Source organism: Eretmochelys imbricata, chromosome 6, assembly GCF_965152235.1.
Source record: "Eretmochelys imbricata isolate rEreImb1 chromosome 6, rEreImb1.hap1, whole genome shotgun sequence".
NCBI lineage: Eukaryota > Metazoa > Chordata > Testudines > Cheloniidae > Eretmochelys > Eretmochelys imbricata.
The window spans coordinates 22,032,384-22,056,540 of NC_135577.1; the positions used below are offsets into that span (position 1 = coordinate 22,032,384).

Consider the following 24,157-nt stretch of genomic DNA (forward strand, 5'->3'; position numbering starts at 1 on the left):
GAGGAGTGAGTGGTTGTTCAGAACGGACACACAATGTTCATGTATGTGCAGACTGAAGATTTAAATCCAGATCTCCAGGCAAACAGAAACCCACAGCTCCTCCTGAGTCCTAAGAAATGTATCTGTTCCTAAATATCTGCAGATGGCTTGGGTAAAAAAACTTACAATATGAAAAATCTACTGCAGAACTTGCTGGTTGTGTCCAAATCTTCTGGCAATTGGCTCTGGCTACCTGGCACAATGGATCCAGCACAGTATTTGATTGAATGATCTGAGGATGCAGTGCCCAGTGGTCTTTCGGTTATTATGCTGTTCTGCCTCCTTTTGGTTTAGCACAATGAACTTCAGAGTCTCGGATGTGACATGCAAAGGCCTTAGATGACCAGATAGCAGACTGAGTTCACTTTTTAGCGTTAAGTTCCATTTTTCTGCTGTTCTTGGTATTTTTATTCTGCATTGTTGTTCTGATTTTCCCCATTGCCTCTGGGCTTGTGTACACTAGGAAGTTTTGCAACATAACTATAGCAGCATAGTTAGTGGAAATTCTTCCCTAGCATAGAGGCAATTCTACCAGTATAAAAGTATTTATACAAGGATATCTTATGCTGGTTCAGAAAACAAAATAGGCTTTAATGATGTAAACCATCTATTATGTACTGGTAGAACTGCGGGCATGCTAGGGGCTGTACCTGTATAATTATCTTTTGGTTTTTTGGTTTTTTTTTTTAAAAAGCATGCAACTTTGTGAACCCTCCTATCTGTGTTTAAACTTGGCTTATATTGCTTGAACTTGCTTCTATAAATCATGAGGGCAAACTGAGCCAATACAAGTGTGTCCATACGCTGCAAGCTTGTATGTAGACAGGATCACCTTACAGATGCAGCTAAACCCTTTTAACAGTGTCTACACAAGGGTCTCTACTGGTTCCCTGAAACTTGTGTGTGCAGATTAGCCCTACAGGGACCTGTTGGCCCTGGTTCCAGATGTTCTTGGGAGTAGTTAGTTCCACAATGGGTGATTGTAGCAGGCTGACCCTGTTTGCTTGAAACACCCCACCCTCTTAGCAGGTATTGATTGTGCTGGGTTCTGCTGAGTCACTGAGGTAGGTGGCTCACTCCCCCATCTTGGTAGAAGGGAGGTGGCAATGGCTTTTTGAGGGAGAGGAAAAACTAACTCAAGATTCTTAAACGACTAGTGGTTTTTGGGTGCCTCAAATTTTAGGTTCCCCCCTAAAAGGACCTGGATTTCAGAAAGTGCTGAAAATCAGGTCCCTTTCAAGAACCTCAGACTAGGCACCCAAAATAGGTGCAACCAAGCTTGGAGAGAAGTCTGGAGCTGAGCTTTGTTTAAAATAATTGACACCATGAGGTCAAACACTCAAGAAGGTGGTGAGGGGTGAGTGTTTGACCCTAGGCAGTGTGTAGACTTCTCTTTAGAACAAGCTGGGAAAGGCACCTGCTCATGGTGACATAATAGCCTCTCACATTACTTAATGTTAGCTTTGCTAGGATGATGACAATCACCCCATTGCCTAGTATCTGGCTCTGAACTTGGCTTCTTCATGCTACAACACCTGAGTCACGTGGTAATGATGTACAAGTTCCAAGCCTGTGACACGTTTCAGATACTTAAGTAGGCACAGCCTACAATAACTGGAGATAGATGGGTGTTTGAGTTTCCTTGAAATAATAATTGAACAGATCGGGCTTGATATGCACCATGTGTAATACACAGGCATGCCTTGTGAGTCTTGCCTTCCTGAGAGCAGCTATGCATTTATATGCTGGGGAGTGTGTGTTTGCGTGTGTCTGTTTTATAGTGTTCATTCTCATTTAGTCACTGTTAGATCACTGAGAAATTGCGGGGGAAGGGGGAGAAGTTAGAGACGGTAATCTTACAAAAGATACATTTGCTTCATTCAGTATCTTACAGCTAGGTTAACTTAAAAAAAGGGTTCAGAAGAACATGGTTGGATCAGGGTAACCTGTGCAAGGTGGTAATGGTTAAAGCAACAGCCAGCCAGAAATATTCTCTATCTTGTGTTGAGTGGAAGTTAAGTTAATGTGTCACCACGAGTTACATGCATGGAAAGAGTCTCTTCCCCAAACTTCCTAATCCCAGTCTAGACCATGGACTGGAAAATAGTTTTCCCAAGTCCTGGCCTTGCAGTGTAGGCTTATATTTTACCAGACTTGCCTTCTTCGTAAGACAAGTTGACGTTCTTACATTTGCTGTACAAAGCAACGTTGTAAGGGGAATTGGGGTGGGTGGGATGGGGGAACCCCAAGTTTGGGGGAAGTGGGGCAGAGGAGTCCTGGGTTTGGCGGGGGAGCCCCCAGTCAGCAAAATGGCTAAGCGAGCCCAGCTGCTGGGGACAGGCTGAGGATGCGGGGGGCAGGAGGGATAGCTCAGTGGTTTGAGCGTTGGCCTGCTAAACCCAGGGTTGTGAGTTCAATCCTTGAGGGGGCCATTTAGGGATCTGGGGCAAAAATTGGGGATTGGTTCTGCTTTGAGCAGGGGGTTGGACTAGATGACCGCCTGAGCTCCCTTCCAACCCTGATATTCTATGAAACACTCCACGTGGTTCTCCGTAGGCAGGTGCTGAAGGAGTTAGATACTCAATGGGCCTGCTCAAGCAACCATTGACGTTAATGGGAATACTTACACTGGGCTTGATCAATGATTTACCTGCCTTTGGCCATTCTGGTTTTGAGTTGAAGGGGGTGGGCGGGGTGAAGTAAAATCTATTTGCATGCTATTAAGGGGAATATTGTCTCCACCTATTGAAGTGAAATGCTGGTGGGGAATCTGCTTCAGCTATGGAGACTTCTGCATAGCGCAGTCTGCTCTCTGCTCCACTGGCTACTTCCTGACTTGAATCTGTCTGACCGTTCTGCTACAGCACAGTAGTGGGAGGAGAAAAGTATGTATATTTACTCTGTTTTAGCCTGTCTGGGTAGAGCAAATGCCTACAGGTGGGAGAACCAGACAAGCCTCCAGCTTGTACTTCTAGTTACCCAGAATCAGTATGTCAAAGAAGGTCTTCTAAGAATGCTTCCAGTGTTCTTGTTAGTCTAATTATTACTATAGGGAATTGTTTTCACCAACAGCTCCCTGGGGGTAACAAGGGGCACAATGGGAAGTGTTTTGTCTTTGCTTGTGGCTGTTTGTGTCACATTGACTATTTCAAGTGGGGAGCTGGATAAAATACATCTGCCATCTCAAAGAATACACAGTTTAGTTTAGCTCCGTGGTATCTGCCATCACTTTTTGGTTTGTATTACAGTCAGGCCTAGAAATCCCAGCTAAGATGTGGGATCCGTTGTGCTGGCACTGAGCAAACACATGGTAAGAGTCCCTTCCCCAAAGAGACAAGACAAAGGGTGCAGGACAGAGGCAAAGTGACTTGCCCAAGGTCACACAGCTGGTTAGTTGCAGAGCTGGGACCAGAACCCAAGTCTCCAGAGTTCCAGCCCCATGTCTCTTACCCACTGGACTATGGTGCTATACATCTGTATGTGTTCATGGTGCATTTCATCCAGATTCTACAACAGGGACAGCTAAAGTTATCTGAAAGGTTTAGCTCCTTCCCCACTCTTAGCTGTATTCATTTATGTGACAATTGTTGCTATAATACTTATGTTTGACTTTTTTATATAGCCATAGGGCTCTTGAGTGCCTTCGAGTGTTTGTTGCTTACAGTAATTAACTTAATGTTACTTTTTTTTATTCGTTCCAGGTTTCTTTTTCTTGTACCTGTGTCCCCCTCCTTTGGACTTGTATAAATCTAGATCAAGGCCTTGCTCTTGTGACCTGAAGCCAGATCACTTGTTTTGACTGTTTGTTGTATCCACCCTTAGTCTCTTGTCTTGTAGTTAGGTCGTAACTCCTTGGGCAGGGACACTCTGTGTTCCTGGTTGGCAGACGCACTACCGTACTGTCCCTCATCAGGAATATCTGCCGCAGTGCTAGATTCTACCTGCACTGATGGTTTGCCCCAGGGTAGCTACACTGTGGCCAAAATTCCTGTGCCAGCATGGCTCCCGTATCTTTCCCCAGAACTGACTCTACCATTACCTGTTTGGTTTTGGTCTAAGGGGGACAAAACTATATTATGAAACTGCTTTTAACTATACTTGAAATCTAGTCTCTTTCAAGAAGAACACCTGCCTCTTAAGCATCCTGACAATCTTTTGGATTTGCAAACATATTTTCCTGTATTTTAAAGTGGCTTTTCTCTCCCTTCATACTGTGTGAAAGACCCGCAATGAACAGGGGAAACTGTGAAATTGACCGGCTACAGTGTGCTGTCAAATGCAGAAAGTAAACTGAGAAATATTTTTTCTCTCATCACTTCCCATTACAGTAATTTTAGATGTTTAAACACAATCTTAGTTTACAAATATAATATATATGACTTAAGTTGACGTCCCTTTATTGGGTATTTAATATCAACCTAGAGAGAGAAACAGTTTAAAAATAAATAAATGGGGATAACATATTTTCAAAAGCTTCTGAGACTTAAAGTCCCAAATGCCTGTCACTTTTGAAAACAAGACTTGGGTTCCTAAGTCATTTGCCTTTGAAAATGTTACTCTAGATTTCTATATACCCCCAATTCATGCTATGGAGAGGAACTGTGAAGTACCACGCTCTAAACTGTTCTAGTATGGTGTATATTACCTGGAAACTTTGTAAGCTAGAATCTGATGTAGTTCCACAGGTGTTTTAATGGCTCAGTGCCAACTTGTGCCAGCTGAGGTTCTGGCCCTGAGAACTTAAAATGCAACACCTACATACTGAGAAGGACTGGTTTGTCCGGTTCTGGAGAAACAGGTCTGTGTATAGCTAAGCTAGCATTCAGATGGGTCAGTCTTGCAGCCATAAATATGAGGATTCTCTGTTTTAGCAAAACAGATTCTAAGATTACAAATGCAACGTTAAAAAGTGCAGATAAATCAATGAAGCTGCAACAAACACAATCTTTGTTGCTTCCATTCAACTTCAAAACACCACCTTACTGTGAGACTGTGATTTGTATTCACTGATTGGAAGCTCTTTCTTTTGTACTGCAGCCCCCTTTTAACAGTTTATTTTTACAGGGCTGTTAACTGAAACTCAAATGCTGTTGTGGAGGGTGAGATAGCACCAGGCATTTTTGTGAAAGATAAGGGATTGAATTGCCTCACTGCAGATGTGGTGGGGTTTTAGCTGTTTAAAGAGCCCATTATGTACGTGTGTGTTCTGGTTAAGATTTATGCTACCTTTGGCTAATTAATCACATGTGAGATACTCTGAAAGCAGAGACTTCAAAAGTACCCAAGTGTCTTTTATCAAAGGTTTCAACCTGGATTAATCCTAGGTCTCTTGTTTACTTGATTGTGTGTATGGCAGAGGGGTAATTGCAACTCTTGGCAAACAGTCATTTTAAAGGCCTTTTTAATCCAGAAAGGTGTAAATAAATATTCATAAAGGTGTGTGTCTGCATATTTATTGAGTAATTCAACAGAGTTTCTCATGAGACACAGATAACTATTCAATACCTAGCTGCTTTATAAACAAAATTGTGAACTGTTCTGGAAATACAAATAATCAAGATTGCACCAATTCTTGTGTAAAATACTCATTTCTCTGCTGCTGCCTTCAATCCAGTTAATATTTTATGATTGTAGATTCCTGCTCATCTCGGTGACTTATGTAATCCCTGCTTGTGGGGGGAGGGGGAGAGAACAAGGAAATCAATTATTTAAAAAAAAAAAAAATTCTTTAGCTTGTAGTCCTTCTAGCTATTCTTGCTGGGTAGGAGGGTGTTCTTTGGGCCCTTACTCCATCAAGGAGATCTGCTCCCTTGGTGGCAAGAGGTGTGGGTACCCTAACAGCTGATTAAGCCCCTCTTGGCTTTCTGTAGCATCAGCATGCAGAATGGACAACATGCTTCACTCATAAGAATGGCCATACTGAGTCAGACCAATGGTCCATCTAGCCTGTCTTCAGATGATGGCTGGTGCCAGATGCTGTAGTAGGAAGAGACCCTAAGACATAAGCCCTGGTATCAGAGGCCTGATATGAGGCAGGACTTGCTCACAGAATCTGGCAAGAACAGGGCTGATGCACTTTTTAGGAATGTGTATTTCTGCAGTAAGTCACAAAGTACTCACGCAAACACATCCTGATACCAACTGGTACCAAAACATCCCAGTGTCAAGGATGGTACAAAAACATTCCTCAAGGATAACAGGAACACACTGACCCCTCCTAAAAGATAAGGTCAGGATAATAGTACGTAATAAAGATGTTTTGTTTGAACCATGTTCAAGGTAATGAGTAATAATACTCACGTCAGGGGACAGTAACTAACTATGTCAGGGGGACAGTACTAATTTGTTTGTATCAGGGTATAAAGATGTATTTCAGAGGGAGTATCTTTGTCTGGCTTAAGGAGGAACAGAAAGTCCCGCCGTTCACTGAGGGGGTCCATTGTTTCAGGCATACATGTATTAGTGGTCTGGTAAAGTCTGTGGGATACTAATACCGTGCTTCCTCAACAATAAACCTGGCTGGGTGCCTTCGTCCCTTAACGGATCTTGTAGTCATTGGGTGGTTAGCTTGAGGTCTGCCATGACCAGCTGTCTGCGCAGTGCTGGGCCGGCGCACACAGGGAAAACACACGCAGCCAAACATCTACCAGCATCTAACCACACTAGTGACCCATGACCGTTGATCTGGTAAGTAAGCGAGCTGTTCTCTGTAGAAATTGCGATCTAACATGACAGAAAACCACTGTTCAAATAAATCTCAATCTACCATATTAAGTTGGCAATGAGCTAGAAACCACTGTTAAGTTAAACTTGGCTACTGCATTATTGCTGAACATCATTTACAATGCGCGTAACATTGCTAAACTGTTTAACCAACACACAGGTAAAAATCAACAAACGACAGCAAACCACATGAAGGCAAGGAAAAAAACAAATTGGTAAGTTAAATTACACAATAACTACAAATTGGGTAAACAAATTCCCTGGTAGTACCAGTCACACTGGTTTTTACATTAGCTATTCTCCAGTCATCTGGTACACACACTGATTTAAGTGATAGGTTACAGACCAGTTAGTAGTTCTGCAGTTTCATATTAGAATTCTTTCAGAACTCTTTGGTGAATACTATATGGTCCTGATGCCTTATTATTGTTTAATATATCAATTTGTTCCAATACCTCCTTTATTGACACCTCAATCTGGGACAGTTCCTCAAATTTGTCACCTAAAAGGAATGGCTCAAGTATGGGAATCACCCTCATATCCTCTGCAGTGAAGACTGATGCAAAGAATTAGTTTAGCTTCTCCACAATGGTCTTGTCTTCCTTGAGTGCTCCTTTAGCACCTGGATTGTCCAGAGGCCCCACTGATTGTTTGGCAGGCTTCCTGCTGCTGATGTACTAAAATTTTTGTTTTGCTGTTAGGTTTTTATGCCTTTTGCAAGTTTTTCTTCAAATTCTTTTTTGGCCTGCCTAAGTATACTTTTACAGTTGACTTGCCACAGTTTATCCTCCTTTCTATTTTCCTGAGTGGGATTTGACCATCAGTTTTTTAAAGGATGCCTTTTGGTCTCTAATTGTCTCTTTTACTCTGGTTAGCCATGGTGGTATTTTTTTGGTCCCCTTACTATTTTGCTTTTTATTTGTGATATAAATGTAATTTCCATGCAGCTTCCAGGCATTTTGCTCTTGGGACTGTTCCTCTTAATTTCCATTTAAATAGCTTCCTCGTTGTGTAGGTCCTCTTTTTAAAGTTAAATATTACTGTGGTTGGTTTCTTTGGTATTTTCTCCCCTACAAGGATGTTAATGTGTTACCTTATGGTCACTATTACTGAGTGGTTCAGCTATATTCATCTCCGTGGACCAGATCCTATGCACCACTTAGGACTAAATCAAGGATTGCCATGCCCTGTGTTGGTTCCAGGACTAGCTGCTCCAAGAAAGAGTCATTAATGGTCTCTAGACATTTTCTCTGTTTCCCATTCAGAGGTGATTTGTACTCAATCATTATAAGGATACTTGGAGTTTTCTGTTTTTGTAGCTTTTCTCATCTCGCTGATCATTTCACAGTCACTGTCACCATCAGTCAGGTGGTCGGTAGTATATTCGTACTGCTATCCTCTTGTTGTTCAAGCATGGAATTTCTGTCCGTAGAGATTCTGTGATATAATTTGATTCATTTAAAATTTTTACTGTATTTGACTTTTTGCTTTCTTTCACATATAGTGCCACTCCCCCACCAGCATGACCTACTCTGTTATCCTTATATATTTTGTACCCGTTGTCCCATTGATTACCATAGCTCCACCAAGTTTCTGGATGCCTATTATATCAATACCCTCACTTAATACCAGGCACTCAGATTCACTCATCTTAGTATTTAGACTGGTAGTATTCGCATACAAGCGCTTATAAAATTTGTTTGCCTTCATGTGACATAACTGAATGGGACTCATTTTTGTTCTACTATTTCTCTTCAGTTTCTACATTATCGACTTCTATCCTCTCCTCTCCTTATCTAGGATATAAAGAATCCCTTTTATAAAATCTTCCCCTAAGGCAGCGGTTCTCAACCAGGGGTCTGTCTGAAACCCGGTGCTCTGAGCCCCAAAACACCCCCGCGGGGCTGAAGCCAGCATCCCCCTCCCTCCCCTTGGTCTGAAGCCAGGAGTGGGCACAGGGCTGAAGCCGATATCTCTCCCCCCCTCCCCCCCCCCCCCCAGGTCTGAAGCCAGGAGCGAGTGCAGGGCTGAAGCTCCTCCCCTTCCCCCAGCCCCGTCTGAAGCAAGGAGCAGCACAGGGCTGAAGCCAGTGGCCACCCTTCTGCCAAAGCTAGGAGCCCCAAACACTGCCCTGCCCACCCACACACACACTGAAGCTGGGAGCAGCATGGGTCTGAAGCCCCTGGCCCCAGCGCTCTGTGTGGGCAGAAGCCCCGAGCCCATGGGCAGAGTTGTGGGGGCACAATGCAATTTCCCCCCCCAAATTGCAGTGCCTTACCCAGAGTGGGGCAGTCCGGGGACAGCTCCATCCTCCCCCACTTCCTGCTCTCCCTCAGGCCCACGCCTCTGGCCAGGTTGTAGGTTAAGAAGCCAGAGCCAGGCAGTGCAGGGCAGCTGCTCCTCTCGCTGTGGTTCCATGGAGCGGGCAGCTGTGGCATTCCCCCGCCTGCTGCTGGTGCCTGGGATTGCAGCTGCTCCTCAGCTCCCAGCCCTCTTTGGCTGCTCACGCAGTTGGTAAGAGCTGCCCAGGCAGCGGGACCCGGCTCCGGGGCCTGCAGAGCCCTCGGGGAGCAGCCACTGTGAGGGGAGCCCTCCTGGCACACAGCCCCTAGCTATCCTTCTCCCTGCAACCTGAGCTACCCCCCTGCCTGCACCCTGAGCAGTTTTTTCAAACTTTTTGAGCTGAGTCCCCCTGCCTTTGAGTTATATTTTTTTTGGTTGCATACCCCCCACAGTCCATACAGGCCAGGTGGGCTGTTGAGGTGAATCGGGGTGCAGGTGGCGCTCCCTCCCTGGACCCCGCTGTGCGGAGCTGCCTCCCCCCCAGATAGAAGTCAAACTATGCCTGTGCCCAAGGGGCCACCCCTTGGCCTGGAGCCCTGAGTCCCCTCCCCCCACCCCCCTTGGGCCTTGGAGTTTTTATAGCCTGTTGAGGGAGGTCTCAGAAAGAAAAAGTTTGAGAACTCCTGCCCTAAGGGATGCCTCTGTTTGAGCTGTTTGCTCCTCTGCACCTGTTGGCTTTTCCTCAGCCCTTAATTTAAAAACCTCCCCTACAAAGTCTTAATTTTACATGCCAGCAGTTTGGTTCTGCTTTGGTTTAGGTGGAGCCCAACCTTCCTGTATAGGCTCCTCCTTTCCAAAAAGGTTCCTCAATGCCTAATAAATCTAAATCCCTCCTCCCTCTCCATTGTGCCATCCACGGATTGAGACCCTGCAATTCTGCCTGTCTAAATGGAAGCATTTCAGAGAATGCTACCATGGAGGTCTTGGACTTTAATCTCTTACCTCGCAGTCTAAATTCGGTCTCCAGGACCTGTTTCCTACCTTTTCTGTACCTATATATACCACAACCAATGTCTCCTTCTCAGAACTGCACTTAAGTCTACATAGATGTCTTTGGATGTTTGCACCTAGCAGGCAATTCACCATGCGGTTTCCCCGGTCATTGCAAACCCAACTATATATTTCTAATAATAGAATTCCCCCTATTACTGTTACCTCTGCCTTCCTAATAACAGGGGTCCCCTGCCCTGAAGAGGTAGCCACAGTGTGAGAGGATACCATGACATCATCTGGAAGGAGGGTCCCAGCTCTGGGATCATTTCCCTCTGTTCCAGCTTGATGTTCTCCTTCCTTTCATCCTTATTACCACAGAGGCTGTCGATCTGGAAGTGGGACTGCTCTACTGTGTCCCGGAAAGTCTCATCTTTGTATCTCCCTTAGCTCCCCCAGTTCAGCCACTCTCTGGTCTCAAGAGCCCTTACTTAATGTCTGAGGGCCATGAGTTGCTTGCACTGAATACATGCACACGCTGCCTGCTCACAGGGCTCCCATTGGCTGTAAGGGAAGGACTGGCAACTTAAAAACAAAATACAGCCCACTACCTAATCTGAATAGGACAGAATGGATATTTTCGCTGACCAGCACAGATGATCACTGCCCAAAGACTGTTTCTGGATAGGGCACTGAACTGGCTGCAACTGGGGAGAGCTGGTTCTGTTTCTGACTCTGTTTCTGAGCCCCTTTGGGCCAGTCACTTCACTTCTCTATGCCGCTGTTTCCTTATCTGTAAAATGAAGTTACTTACCCCAAGAGCTAGTTGGTATTATCTGTACAGCACCAAGCACACTGTGGGCTTCCGTTAAATCAGGTACAACTGTTTGTGATCTGCCATATTGGACTTTCACTAGACAAAGTATACAGCTTTGATGGGTAGCTAGATTCTACCCCAGCAATCCTTTAATATAACTTAGTTTAAGTAAGCCTTGCCAGACTGGAGGCAGTACAAGGCTTAACTCTTGCTTACTGTGCTTTCAAGGCTTTGGATGTTTGTCCATCTAAGACATTAAAACCCCCTGGTCTGCTCTCTGGCTAAATGGCTGGCCTCTTCTAATAGGTTTCCCCACATGGGTTGCCTGCCTCTGAAATGAGTTTTACCTACAATACCTGCTGTCACAGTGCTTGCTAGACTCTCTCCTCCTTCACATAGCACAAGTGCCTGCCTCAAATAATGGACAGATCTTTCCGGGAGAGAGGGCCTCGGAATTTGTGCAAGTTTGTTTCCAGAGCAGGATCTTGGAAGAATTTGGTTGCCTAATGCACAAGTAAAGCTAAGAGATGAGATTTAATGACTGGGGAGGGGAGCATGTCTGGTCTGTAGGTGACAGGCCTGCAAAATAACCAGTTTGAATAGCTTTTCCCATAGCCCTCAATGGGATGGGTTTAAAATAAAACATCCTCAAGACACAGCATCATCAGCACCCTTAGTTTTCCCATTGGTAGTTGGCAGGGGAGGGGGAGCCCTACCACCAGCATGCCTGATCTGGTGAGCTGCTGCATGTCTTCAGCTTCCACTGAGGGGAAAACGGAATTGAGGGTGTGCAGCATCTTGCTGGTACAAACTCCGTGCTGGTCAGCATTTAGCAGCAAGCCTTATGAGTTCCAGAGGTGGTTTTTCACCCCTACTTCTGCCACCTTGGGCACTGGGCCTGCCCTAGTGTCCGATTTGATTCTGTCCTGCTCCTGTACTGAGAGAAGTCCGTTCACATAGTACAGTTGAGATAGACAAGAGTGGTGGGATGAGTGTGCTGGGGAGTCTGGTCCGCTACGCCAGTGGCCTCCAAAGTGGGGTGCGCACACCCCGTGGGGTGCGCAAGACGATTGATTGGGGGGCACAGCAGGAGGAGCACTGCCAGAGGGGGGAAAAAAGGGGGGGCCCTGAGTCCTCCGGCCTGTGGAGGAGAGGGGCAGCCGCACAGCCAGCGGCCGGAAAGAAGCGGCACTTTTTCCTTCAAAGCCGGCTGGAGAGAAGCACCACTTTGAAGGGAGAAGCGCCGGTTTTCTCCAGCCGCTGGCTGCGCAGCTGTCCCTGCTCCTCCTGAGTCCTCTGGCCTGTGCTCACAGGGCCACATTCCAAAAGGGGCTTTAGAGCTTCAGGCCGGGGCCCCCTTAGCCCAGGGCCCTAAAACCCCTGCGTTCCGGGTGGCCCTGCCCGCCGGGGAGGGGGCAGCTCCCAGAATCGCAGCGATGGGGATGGTGCTGCGCTGTGCAGAGCCACCTGCACTCCCCCTGCACCAAACAGGAGCTGCCTCAGGTAAGTGCTCTGCACCTCCTGCCTGCCCCAGCCCTGAGCCTCCTCCCGCACCCTAACTCCCTCCCAGACCCCGCTCCCCACCCTGAGTGCCCGCTATCACAAAGTGTTAAATCAAGATTTTTAAAAATAATAAAGCATATTCAATCACGTTGCTCTAACTAAAAATATTAATAATTTTTTTTGTGAGAGCAAAAAGGTTTTTTGTACCGTTAATAAATAAAATAAAAAAAATTATTTAAAAAATATTGTTTCATCTTTATCTCATCGCTTTTTAATTTCTATTTTTTGTTTTATAATTTACGTAATATATTAGTACAGTAGTACATGTATATATTTTATACATCAATAAATATACATATATTGGGGGTGCATGCTCAAATTTTTTAATGATAGGGGTGCGCGATCAAAAAAGTTTGGAGACCACTGCGCTAGACCGTCTCTCTATATTCTGCAAGGTGGCAGAGATAAGCTGCTCTCTTGACAGAGAACAGTCCCTATGTAATGATTACAAGGGAACGTTGGTGAGCTGTGTCCGGTTTTCATTTGTCTCTCCAGTTTGCTGTTGGGAACGCGAGTAGAACTAACCTTTCTGTGTATGTAACACATTTTTCAGGCAGCTAGTTAGTTTGGATGGCTCAATTTTGGGGAGTCCACTCTGACACATCTTAAAGGGGCCTGATGGTTGAAAAGATAGGTGCTGAACTCCTTCTGAAAAACCAGCCTCTTCAAGGTTTGTCAAGTTGGGTACTGTCAGAGGGCATGCCTGCCTTACAGCAACCTCTTCTGGTCAATTGTGGTTCTGCTGAGGCCTGCCTCAGTTTCCTCTTAACTCTGACTCCCTTAAGTCCACACAGGCCAGAGATTCAAAACTTTCCCCCTTTTGGGGTCCAGTTTATTAAGTCCTGCACAAAGTATCTCAAAAGAGAATGCAGCCTTACCAAGTCTTCATCCCAGTTTCAGCTGAGCCCTGAGGATCTGTCTCTTCCCTTCAGAGTTCCAACACTCTTCTGTTCTGGTTGGGCAAAGCCCCCTCCATAAGGTTCTGTCTTCCTGCTCTCCCAGCACCTCTTGCCTGTATTTTGCCTCTCTCCACAGGCCTTTCCAGCTGGTGTCTTTCCCCTGCTCACTCAGGGCCCCGCAGGAGCTGCCTTACTTCCCACAGTGTATGCAAGCATCTGCCTACAATCTGCAGCTGTCTCCCCCTTTATAAGGCTCGGGTGTCCTTCCCCAAGTCCTATTGGGCAGTCCCAAGTGCACTGGACCTCGTTCCCTCCTAAAGGGACCAGTCAGCTAGTGACAGGCATCTAAAATTGCTGCTCACTTCCGCTCTGCATTTAGACCTCAAAGTCCATGTTTACTGGGAAATCTCTAGCGAGGAAGGGATTGCCCCTATTTTATCTCCTTTGTATATGATTGCACACATCACGCCGCTTCTGCTTTGGGAGCTCCTGGGTGGGCCTTCTTCTGAGCAACTAGCAATGCCAGGAGAGCTGTGGGGAGAGCACATATTGGGGGAATATTTCTAGAAAAATTGGACTTTTTCCAAACCCCTCTAATACGTATAACCCCTCCCCTTTTTTTTTAAACTCAGAAGCCCTGCTTGCAAGAGCACCATCGGACTGAAACGTGTGTGCGTACGCGTGTACTGGTGGATAGCAGACACACCATTGCCACTTCTTCTAGAATTGCTACCTAGGCAAGTAATCACCAAGTGCTTAACTATCTGGGAGGATGCAGTTGCCCTAGAGGAAATCAGTGCAGAAGTTAAACTGTAGAGTTAAGGGTCTGACTCACGTCATAGAACCATACCTCATTCATTTCCCTGGCTTCCTTTTTTCTGGTCATGTTGCTAACTCTGCTTCATGTGGGGGGACAGGACTGCCATGGTGTCCTGAAGTCAAATTTTAGTCAATTTGGCTAGAGCTGATCACAGTGATTACAGCAATAGTTAAGGGTCTGCCAGCAAATCCCCTCGTAAATCTTGATCTTTATGGCCAATTTCATAATTGTCACTTTTGTGATCTGTTCTCCCCACAGGATAGCTTCCGTTAATGCTAAATGGGATTTACACAAAGCAGCAAATAGACCTCCTCCTCTTCCCACCTTTCAGGCTGACGTGTGTGTGAGTGTGTAGACATGCTCTCGCTCGCTGTAAATGCAGTTGGGCAGCTTTTTAAGTTATCCAGCATTAACCAGTGTAAAACACAACCCTTTTTTTTTTTTTTTTTAATAGGTCATTGGCTTTCAAAATTATAATGTCCTAGGTTGGAGCAGCTCTAACATTGTCTAGCTGAGGGATGGAATGGCAAGTCGTTTCGTGGAGCTGTACCTCTTGTGCATAACATGAAGCAGCTTGCAGCCGCCGCCTTCTCTGTCTAGCTATACATATGAAAGGCAGAGGAGCTCTAGAGGTTGGGTTCAGGAGCAAAGCGGTGGTGAAAATCCCACATGCTCTATTCTGTGTTACTGGGAAAAGGGAGAGTGTCAGGAGTTTGCCATCATGCTGTCCCAGGATCCTGTTTGGGGGTCATCTCTTTTATCTCCCTCTGGTTAATAGGTGTCTAGTGAGTTGGTAGCTTTGCTCCCATGACTAAAAGAGCAGAGGAGCTATAGGTATCATTCTTCCCTCCTGGTTGCTGCAGATGGAGAGGCAGGAGAAGAGGTATCTGGCCCTTCTTAGGGAGCATGGAAAAGTGTGAATGGGGGCGGCAGGCAGAAAACCAATGTGTCCTTGTATTCCACTGTCTGTATCCATCTGTTGTCTCTTGTCTTATATTTACTTTGTAAACGTACAGCATGTAGCCTAGGACTAGGCTAGCCCATGACTAGGACTCCTAAGCACTATGATAATACAAATAAAAAACAAAGAACTGCAGTGCTTGCCTTGGTAGGTTTTCCCAATAGCAGTAGAAAGCTGATTAGACATATGTAGTTTCACATCTGCCTACAAGATTCTGAACAGAAGCAGTGAAACTGAACAGAGACTTGTTAATTTCACATTGCTGCTTGGCAAAAGCTATGCATTGCAGCAGAGGCACTGGCTGTGTGCGCACTCAGGAAGACAGTACTTCATAACCTCCCATCTGAGAATCATGTGGAGGTCTATCTTTGCAATCAAAAGGGTTAGAAACTTAGGGCTTGTCTACACAGTGAGGTAATGCATTCTAAGGGGAGGTGTGATTTCTGAAGCATACTACTTTATTGCACATTAATTAGTTCACGTAGACGCTGCTGGCGCAACTAAACATTGCCTAGTGTGCTTCAACATAGTACTGTTTCAAATGACACTTAAAGTGCACCAGCAGGGCCTACATCGACCAATTAATAGACGACGAGTAAGTGTGTTTTCGAAACAGCATACACCACACCATACTGTGTAGACAAGCCTTTAAAAACAGAGAGAACCTGGATTCTGCAGGTGGTGATAGTGTAGGCCCCTCACACAGCATGTCACTTAGCCAGGACAAGTCGATTTTTCAAGCACTACCTCTCTAGATGCTTATGTAGCCCTCATCACTCTAGTATCTAAGCCCTAGGTAAGTAGCCTCCTTATTAAAGAATAACCATGGACCACCCTTTGATCATCCTTGGCCTATTTGTCTTCAAATATTTAATGTTTGAAATCACTTTCTCTATTTTTGTAGTAGGACAGTTGCACTAGCCCAAGTTTCTGACCTTGAGTAAGACAATCATTGAAACAAGATTTTTCAAATCAGTTTCTAGTGATCCAGCAGGTTGTCGTATTGGGATGTCACTGGCAACTGCAGTTATGAGATGTGCAGATGCAAGGAAAACAGGCCTCCCTAATTAATCACTAGAGCATCAGTGTGAATTTTCTGCTGTATCTCATGGGAGTTACCAGCTTAGAAATAATAAAACTATCAAAGTTATGGACTCTTAATTTGTATGTCACACCTAATTTAGTTACAGTGAATAAAATACCTTGCATTTTAATTGAACAGCTGTGGCTGTGGGTGCTGGTAAGGAAATTCTTGTATTAGTGCTGGTGATGTAATGTGGCTTTTTTTCCAGGTGGGTAGGTAAGTGGGGGTGGGCTGTTGAACCATGGCGGAATATGCCCCTCTATCTACTCTGGAAGGTCTGAATCAGCAATTACCTTCTTCTTTCTCTCCAAAGGTGACCCAGTTTATCTGCAGCAGCATTATTTCCTGGCAAGGTGAGGCATTCAGGTGCCTCAAATGTTGATATCCTTAATTACTGAAATCCTAACACAGCTCTTAACATCTTCAACCAGGCAAGAAATAGCTAATCCATTATTTACCTGGCTCTCTCTGTCTAGGTCGTTGTAACCCCTAGAACTGCTGCATTCATTAGTCCTGTACAGATGTATAGAGATGCACACGGACAGACTCATTTTATCTGGCTGCATTTTGCTTCCCTGAACATGACAGTGTTGATGCAGTCGCATGCTACCTCTATAAACTAATGCTACAGGTGACAGCAGCCCTACAAACTTAAAGCCTCTTTGCAGCCTTATGATGAAATTCTTAGACCATGCAGCTTGCACTGAATTACAGAGTCTTGTTTGAACTCTGCCGAGGCCCTGGCTGCATTCTGGATGGTTTTTGTTTTGTTCGCTGATTTTTGTGTGTGTGTGTGTTTTTTTTTCCTGCTAATTTTTAAACAAGGCCATTTAGAGCTATTTCAGGGCAGTAATAGGAAGGAACCATCCAGATTTCTGCTCTAAAGAGAACACTTTTAGTGAAGAAACTTCTCATGTATTACAGTAATGCCTATGGGTATGTCTCTACAGCAATGAATCACCTGCATCTGGCCCGGGTCAGCTAAGTTGGGCCCGTTGGGCTTGGGCTACAGCGCTATAAAGTTGCTGTGTGTATGCTTGGGCTGGAACCCGATCACTGGACCCTGCGAGGTGGGAGGGATCCAGAACCAGAGCTCCAGCCTGAGCTCAAACATCTACACTGCAATTTTTAGCGCCCCCCTCGCCCTCCCAGAGCCTGTGTCAGCTGACCAGAGCCATCTGTGGGTCTTTTATTCCAGTGTAGACATACCCTTAGAGCAGTGGTTTTCAACCTTTTTTCATTTGCGGATGGAGGTGCAGACCCCTTTGGAAATCTTACTCACTCTGTGGACCTCCCCCCAGGGGTCCGCGGCCCACAGCTTGAAAACCACTGCCTTAGAGGCTCTAACTGAGATCAAGGCTCCCTTGTGCAAGGTGCTGTACAGAAACACATAGTAATCCAGATGCTGCCCCACAGTGTCAGTCTAAATAGATAAGGCAGACACAAGAAGTATCATCCCCATTTTGCAGATGGGGAGCTGAGGCCCAGAGTGACTTGTTATCATGCAGGAGAAGAGAAACGGTAAAAACACAAGCTGATAGAATTGTTTTCCAACCAGGCTCACTCTGAGCCTCCCATTAATTCCCTATATAAGTAGGCGTTGGGCCTCTCCTTCCCATAATCCTGTCTCTCTAGGAATACGACAGGATCTCTGAAAGAATGGTGCAGCCCCTCAAAGGAAATCCTGAGATCCTTACTTTGTTCTTGTTCAGGCAAACTCACAGTGAAGTAAACCAAAGCTTGCTTGATCAAGCAGCTTGGATCTGACCCTTTGCTCCTGGGAGGGACAGATGAAATGACCTTTGTGTACTATTCCTTTCATTCCCACAGGAAGCAGGGAGATCATTCTTATGGGTGTGTTGCAGTTCTGGTATTTGATTTTATTCCTCCCCCCACCACCTTTTTTTTAATACTTCAGATAGCGCTGTAGGTCCCACAACGATCTCTTTTTCTCATGGCATTTGAATTCCTGGACAATGGAAATGCCACAAGTTGTGGCCTTCCTGTGGAGGTGTTGGTCCCACAAAGGCTCCCAGAAGCAAAAAGGAAAAACAAACACAAATATGAAGACGTTCAAATTCTTAAACCTGAATGCAAATGATGTAAATGCAATACACACACATCTCTGGATCTCCCCCCACCCCCACCCCAATGAAAGCTGATTGCTTCCTCAGTTTAAAAGAGCAAGGATGGCATGTGGCTTGGGACAGATTGACATTCACAATTTCCCCCCCACACTGAAGAAAGCTTTCTGGAACTTGCAAAGGAGGAAGAGACAGATTCTGTGAAGTTCCCTAAACTTGCTAATATCAGTCTAATGAATGTGGAAGGTGCTTAGATACTCTGGTGGTGGGTGGCGGTACAAAACCCTTAAGCTAAGAGACTTGGGAAACTGCTGCCAGGAAATATGGGGAGGGTGGGTCAAAAGGAAACCAAGCATTCAGTCCCTCATTTTTAACAAACTAGGCTCCTGACTGGCTCCTGGGTGTTTGTGTTGCTCAACGCTGGCTCTTGTCATTAGAAATAACTAGCATGGGGATGCTTGTATACAGTGTATAATGGGGTCATGCTTTGGAATAATATTAGAGGGGTGGGGAGAAGCCTCTGTAGTTGAGTGGTCCTTTCTGACGGGCTGAAGACAATGGCCTACCCAATGTGAATGATCCCAAGGTACTGTTGTCTCTTGCTCTTTTATGCAACCGATGGGTTTGGAGTCCAGGTAACCCTTTTTAATAGCTGCAGACGGCATGCAAGTATTAGCTTCATATACAGGCTGCTAGGCAGGGTTCTGCTGGTTTCTGGAGCATGGAAGACCGAGAGGGACACTAGAGGGCTTGTAAAAGAGTTAAAAGGATACACCTGCATTCCCAGACACTACATGACTTTTTTTTTTTTTTTAATTTTTTTAACTCACTTCCTGCCTTTTAGGGATTAATTGGCACCTTGCCAGGGGATTATTTCCCATCACCCGTGCTTCCAAATGTATGTGGAAATGCGGGTTGAGCTCACGGCAGCACAATGCACGACCACGTAGGGATCTTAGGCGAGTTTGTCACTAGCAAACTCCTGGGCAGAAGGATGGCTGCTGGTGGGGAGAGCAGGTGGATTTGGGGTCTGGGCTTTCCCTCAGGAGGACCGTCCTTAAACGTGCCTTCTATTTATGCTTACCTTTATGCTCCTCCCACCCCCCCACTCCCCACCGGTCACCCCTAACTTCGGGAGCACTTTCCCATGCCTATTACACAACCAGCCTCTCTCCGTTCACATCTGGCTCCGAAGCTGAGCGAAGAACGAGGCTGGCTGGGTGAAGAGCCGTCCTCCCCATTGCCCAGGGCGCGCCGTGCTCAAACTGCTCGTTAAAGCAGCGGTGTGTGACCTTCGCAGCCTGGAGGTGAAGCGCTATTTCAGGAAGGTCAAAGGGTCGCAATCAATACTTGTAACTATTTTCCTGGCCTCTGCCTGAGCTTGTCCTGCTCTCCCTGTAGTTCCCACAACCCAGGAGGGAAGCTGGCAAGGGAGCAACCTGAAGAGCCAGCCACTCCTCTCTCCTCTGTAAGGCAGCAGGCTGCCTGTGAGGAAGGGAGAGCTGCTGCAGAGTTCTCCCAGCTCAAACCCGAGCTGTTCTGGGGGCTGCAGGGCAGGTGGGGAGGTCAGCAGTGCCCCTGTTTCCTCTCATAGCAATGGGGCTGGCTCAACCGCTGCAGTTTTAGAAGTTGTGGGGCATGGCACAAGGAGCCCCCTTTCAATCCACAATCAGATGTACGTTTTCTAAAAATAGTTGCCCTCAAGGGCTGGGGATTGGACATTTCTTGGGGCAGGGATGGCCTCCCTCTATGTCCTGTGCAGCACGGAGTTTGGCAGGGTGCAGCACCCTTTAAATTACAGAGCGTCTTGTGGTTCTGCCACAGGATTGTTTGATCGCCAATTGTGCTAGTTTATTTTCTTATATTTACAAGTAATCTGTCTCCCTGCTAGTGTACTGGCTATGCAGGATGCTACCTTTCGTACAGGGAGGGGCCTGTGGAAGCATTAAATAACTTTATGATGTGTCATTGCAAGCAGCTGATTGAGCTCTGACTCATAGTGCCTGCCAGCGTACATACGTGACATTGGCACGTGGCTCCTCTTATGTTCAGATCTGTCCACACTCGGCTTTGGCTGGTATTTATAATTTTCCTGCCATCTGAATACATGGAGCTTCTAGTGGCATCTGGTCAATAGTGAGGATTAAATCCCAATCGTCTCCATTCCTCCAGCTGTTACGCAGGCTTCCTCCACCAAAAACAGCACCCGGCATCTCTGCCAGCACGCCCTCAGCTTGCCGAAGAGTGTTGAGATTTGTCCCTCCTGCACCCTTCCTCATCACCTACTAACCGAGAGGGTGAATTGCAGATCCCTACTGACATCTTCTGGAGTAATGTCATGGCCAGGACCGTGGGCCCTCAACTGCCTGGTCCACACTATGGTGATGTTACATAAAGCTTCCCAGGGTTGCTACCACCAGCTCAGCCATACCCATGATGGCAGCACACCTATCAACCAGAGCAGATATCTAGCCGCCGGCTATCTTTGTGGGGGAGGGAGAGGGAGAAACCCACTGTGTTTTTATGAGCTGAGAGGAGGTGAAAGGTACCTTCGGTCAAAGCCCCGTGGAAGCCATTGATGCAACAAGATGATCCCATCTTTGAACTTGCCTAGGATTTGCTTCTGAAGGGCCCTTTGTGTTCACAGAGGAAGCCATTGTATGGGGTGGTGATGGGCCAGGTAGAAAAACCTCCAGCCTAAGTAGCTATTTTTCGGGGAAGTGCAGAGTGGTGACAGGGGCCTTTGTGCCTTAGAAGAGGAATGTGCTGACATCCAGGATGTTGTGCAGCATTCCCTCCTGTGCCAACGCTGAGCGAGCTGCTCTCATGTAGTAGGTGTGGGTACTGCTGGCTGACATTTGTCATAGAATGGAGATTCTGTCTACACTGGGAATTTGCCATCAGCGTAGTTGCACAGCTGCAAACTCCTAGTGCAGACAGGCAAAGCCACTGTTTACACTGGTGGAAATCACTCTCTTGAAGTAGAGGTGAGCTGCAGCCAGCCTGTTGCACTTTACCTTGTTTATTGCTAGAGGTGTTGCACCTACCCCTGCAATCTAGTAAAATACCTGACTATAGACAAGGCCTAAGACATCATAAGGGTGCATTGGAAACAGTCTAACTTCATATCCCAAAACGATTTGAGTCTCTTCGCATTAGACTTTTTTTTTAAACTTCTGAAAGGATTCTCTTGCCACTGGCTCTTCATATCCCTCCCGTGTTCTCTGCTGATTAGAATAGTATAAAATGCAAAACCTCTATGGAAAGGCCGTGCTGCAGCTGAGATTATAGCCACCCGTAAGTGGGGAAGTACCTTTCCACCCCCAAGTCCATAAGGGGGTAAGGGTGGGGGATCTGTGCACTGATGTTGAAAGCATTATTGCCTTCAAGTAAAAAAAAGTATTGGACTCTGTCAATCAGAAGCCGCTGATTTTGAATTGTCAGGTCTAATTAGGGTAGAAAATAAAGACAGTCTTTTTTAGCTCCAGGGTATCGTGACAGACAGCGCTGAACACAAATGAGCCTGGCTTAAGGGGCAGGGCAAGTGGTGGGAAGTGCAGATTAAAAACCAGGACGAAATGGCTAAGAGACTGCCTGCTATTATCTGGATGGCCAGGGTGTTGCTTTTCCTTCCCCAAGGTGACCGCATCCGCCTCTCCCTCTTGCTGCCTGTGGCCCCAGTCCTAGCGAGAACTTCGTGGCACTCCTGTTGTTCTCTGCTTTGTGCTTTGAAATGACAAACCCTAATCCTCACGACAGCCCTGTGCGGGAGGTTGGGAGTAACCCCTCCTTTACAGGTGGCAAAAGTGAGGCGCATCCAGCTAGTGTTAGAGCTAGACATAGAATTTCAGAGGTCCCGTTTCCAGACCACTGCTAGATCATCAGATGCATGCGGTGGATCCCATGAAGTGAGCTGTGGCTCACGAAAGCTTATGCTCAAATAAATTGGTTAGTCTCTAAAGTGCCACAAGTCCTCCTTTTCTTTTAACCTGGAGGTCATGACCCCCCACCAGAAGGGTTGCAGGTACATTTCAGTGGAGTTGTAGACCTGTGGCAACGGAGGGGCACAACTCGAAGAAGGTCTGGAACCATGCCCCCTCCCGCCCCACAAGACCACGCTGGACCAAACTGCCAAATACTTTCTGGACTTTATTTTTGCCCTGAGCACAGGGACGCTGCCGTTTATGTTAAGAAGGCCACTTGTGAGGTGTCATGGTTCAGTTAAAGTACTAGCCTTTCAATAGCTCAGTTACGTGGGTGCACTGGTAGGACGTGATCTGTTTTTTAAATGCACTGCATGGAACAGAATGCTCTGGGGAGCCCAGCGATTTCCATGCTAGAGAGGTTTTGTCAATGGGTCCATTTGGACAGTGGAACGAAATTAAAGATGGCCGGAGTAGACCTGGAAGCATTGCCTTCCATTTCCAAACACTGTAGCATGTGTTAGTTGACCCTGACCTCCCTTGCCCTCTTGCCTTTATCTAAACTGACCCTTAATGTCGACAAGGCCCCTGTGGCCAGACCCCCAGAATATACATGGGTTCTTCCACCATTCAAAAACATGACTGTGTTGCTTTTGAATGCTGCTTTGCTGTGTGTGTGTGTGCGAGCGTGTGTGTGGAGGGGAGCAAATTGCTTGGGGGCATGTTGGAGAGGAGCTAGATGGGAGGGCAGATGGTGTTGGAGGGGAAGGTGGGTAGGAAGTCTGGGTGTGTGCAGCGGGGAAAGCTAGGAAGGGTAGGGTAGGAGAATATTTTGCGATAGCCATGGTGCTTACAGTATAGTGAATTATATGCCAGGTGGGGTGCGGTTTGAATGGATGGATGCTGTGTGTGTTTCAATTTCCTTATGCTAGATCTCTTTATTTGATCTAGCCCCAGGATAGAATCCGACGCCTTCTGGAAGACTGACTGTAGTGTGACTGTTTTCTATGCAAAGAGGGCTTAATGGGTAAATACCTGGCTGCAAAGTGGAAAAGGAGCGTGGGTGCTAAGGTGATGGAAGGGCATGAAAGTACTTAGAGACACAGGCACCGACTTTCCAAAGTGCAGAGCGCTCTGCCCCAGGCCCTGCCCCCAGCCCACCTTTTGGGGGGAAGGCCCCACCCGCACCCTGCCTCTTCCTGCCCCTGCTCCACCCCTGCCCCGCTTCTTCCCTCCCAGTTCCACGCCCTCCCCTGAGTGCGCCTTGTCCTCCCCCTCCCCCCAGCCTCCTGCACACTGTGAAAGAGCTGATGGTGGCGGGCAGGAGGTGCTGATTGGCGGGGCCCGCTGGCAGGTGGGAGACATTGGGAGGGTATAGGGGGAAGCTGATAGAGGGGCTGCCAGTGGGTGCTCAGCACCCACTATTCCCCCCCCCCCCAGGTGCTCGAGCCCCGGAGCACCTACGGAGTCAGCACCTGTGCGTAGAGAGGCAAGGTATCTGAGGCTTTGTCTACACTGGAACTTCCTTGACAAAACTTTTGTTGTTCAAGGGTGTTAAAAAAACACGCACCCCCAAATGACACAAGTTTTACCAACAAAAAGCGCCAGTGTGAACAGCGCTTTGTCGGCGGGAGAGCTGAGCACCTGTTAGCAACACGGCTGTAGCCGCACAGCTGTGTCGCTAAAAGGTGAGTAGTGAGGACAAAGCCTAACTGCGTCAGGAAGGCATGTCTGTCGCAGCAGTGAAGAGGTTAACTTTTACCACCGGAAAAGATGGCAAACTGCTACCCAGGCATTTAATCTGCATGTAACAAACACGACAGCCAGCACAGGATGGACTTAAAACCTAGTTGCATGCCTAGTTCCAATACACAGAAGTTTGTTGTTTGGTGACTGAAGGTGCAAATGAGGAATAGTTTATTCCAGGGCGTGGTTGACTTTCTGGCTTGTTCTGCAATAATTTACCAAAAG

General features: G+C 46.6%; 1 protein-coding gene across 1 annotated transcript in view; it reads left to right on the forward strand.

Moving 5' to 3' along the window:
- The first annotated feature begins 19,069 nt into the window (after positions 1–19,069).
- The window catches only part of RASSF7 (Ras association domain family member 7), a 46,381-nt gene continuing 41,293 nt past the window's right edge, over positions 19,070–24,157 (forward strand). The window contains exon 1 of the mRNA XM_077820159.1: positions 19,070–19,222. Within this exon, the coding sequence (XP_077676285.1) occupies positions 19,164–19,222 (59 nt within the window). The 5' untranslated portion in view covers positions 19,070–19,163. The remainder of the gene's footprint in view (positions 19,223–24,157) is intronic.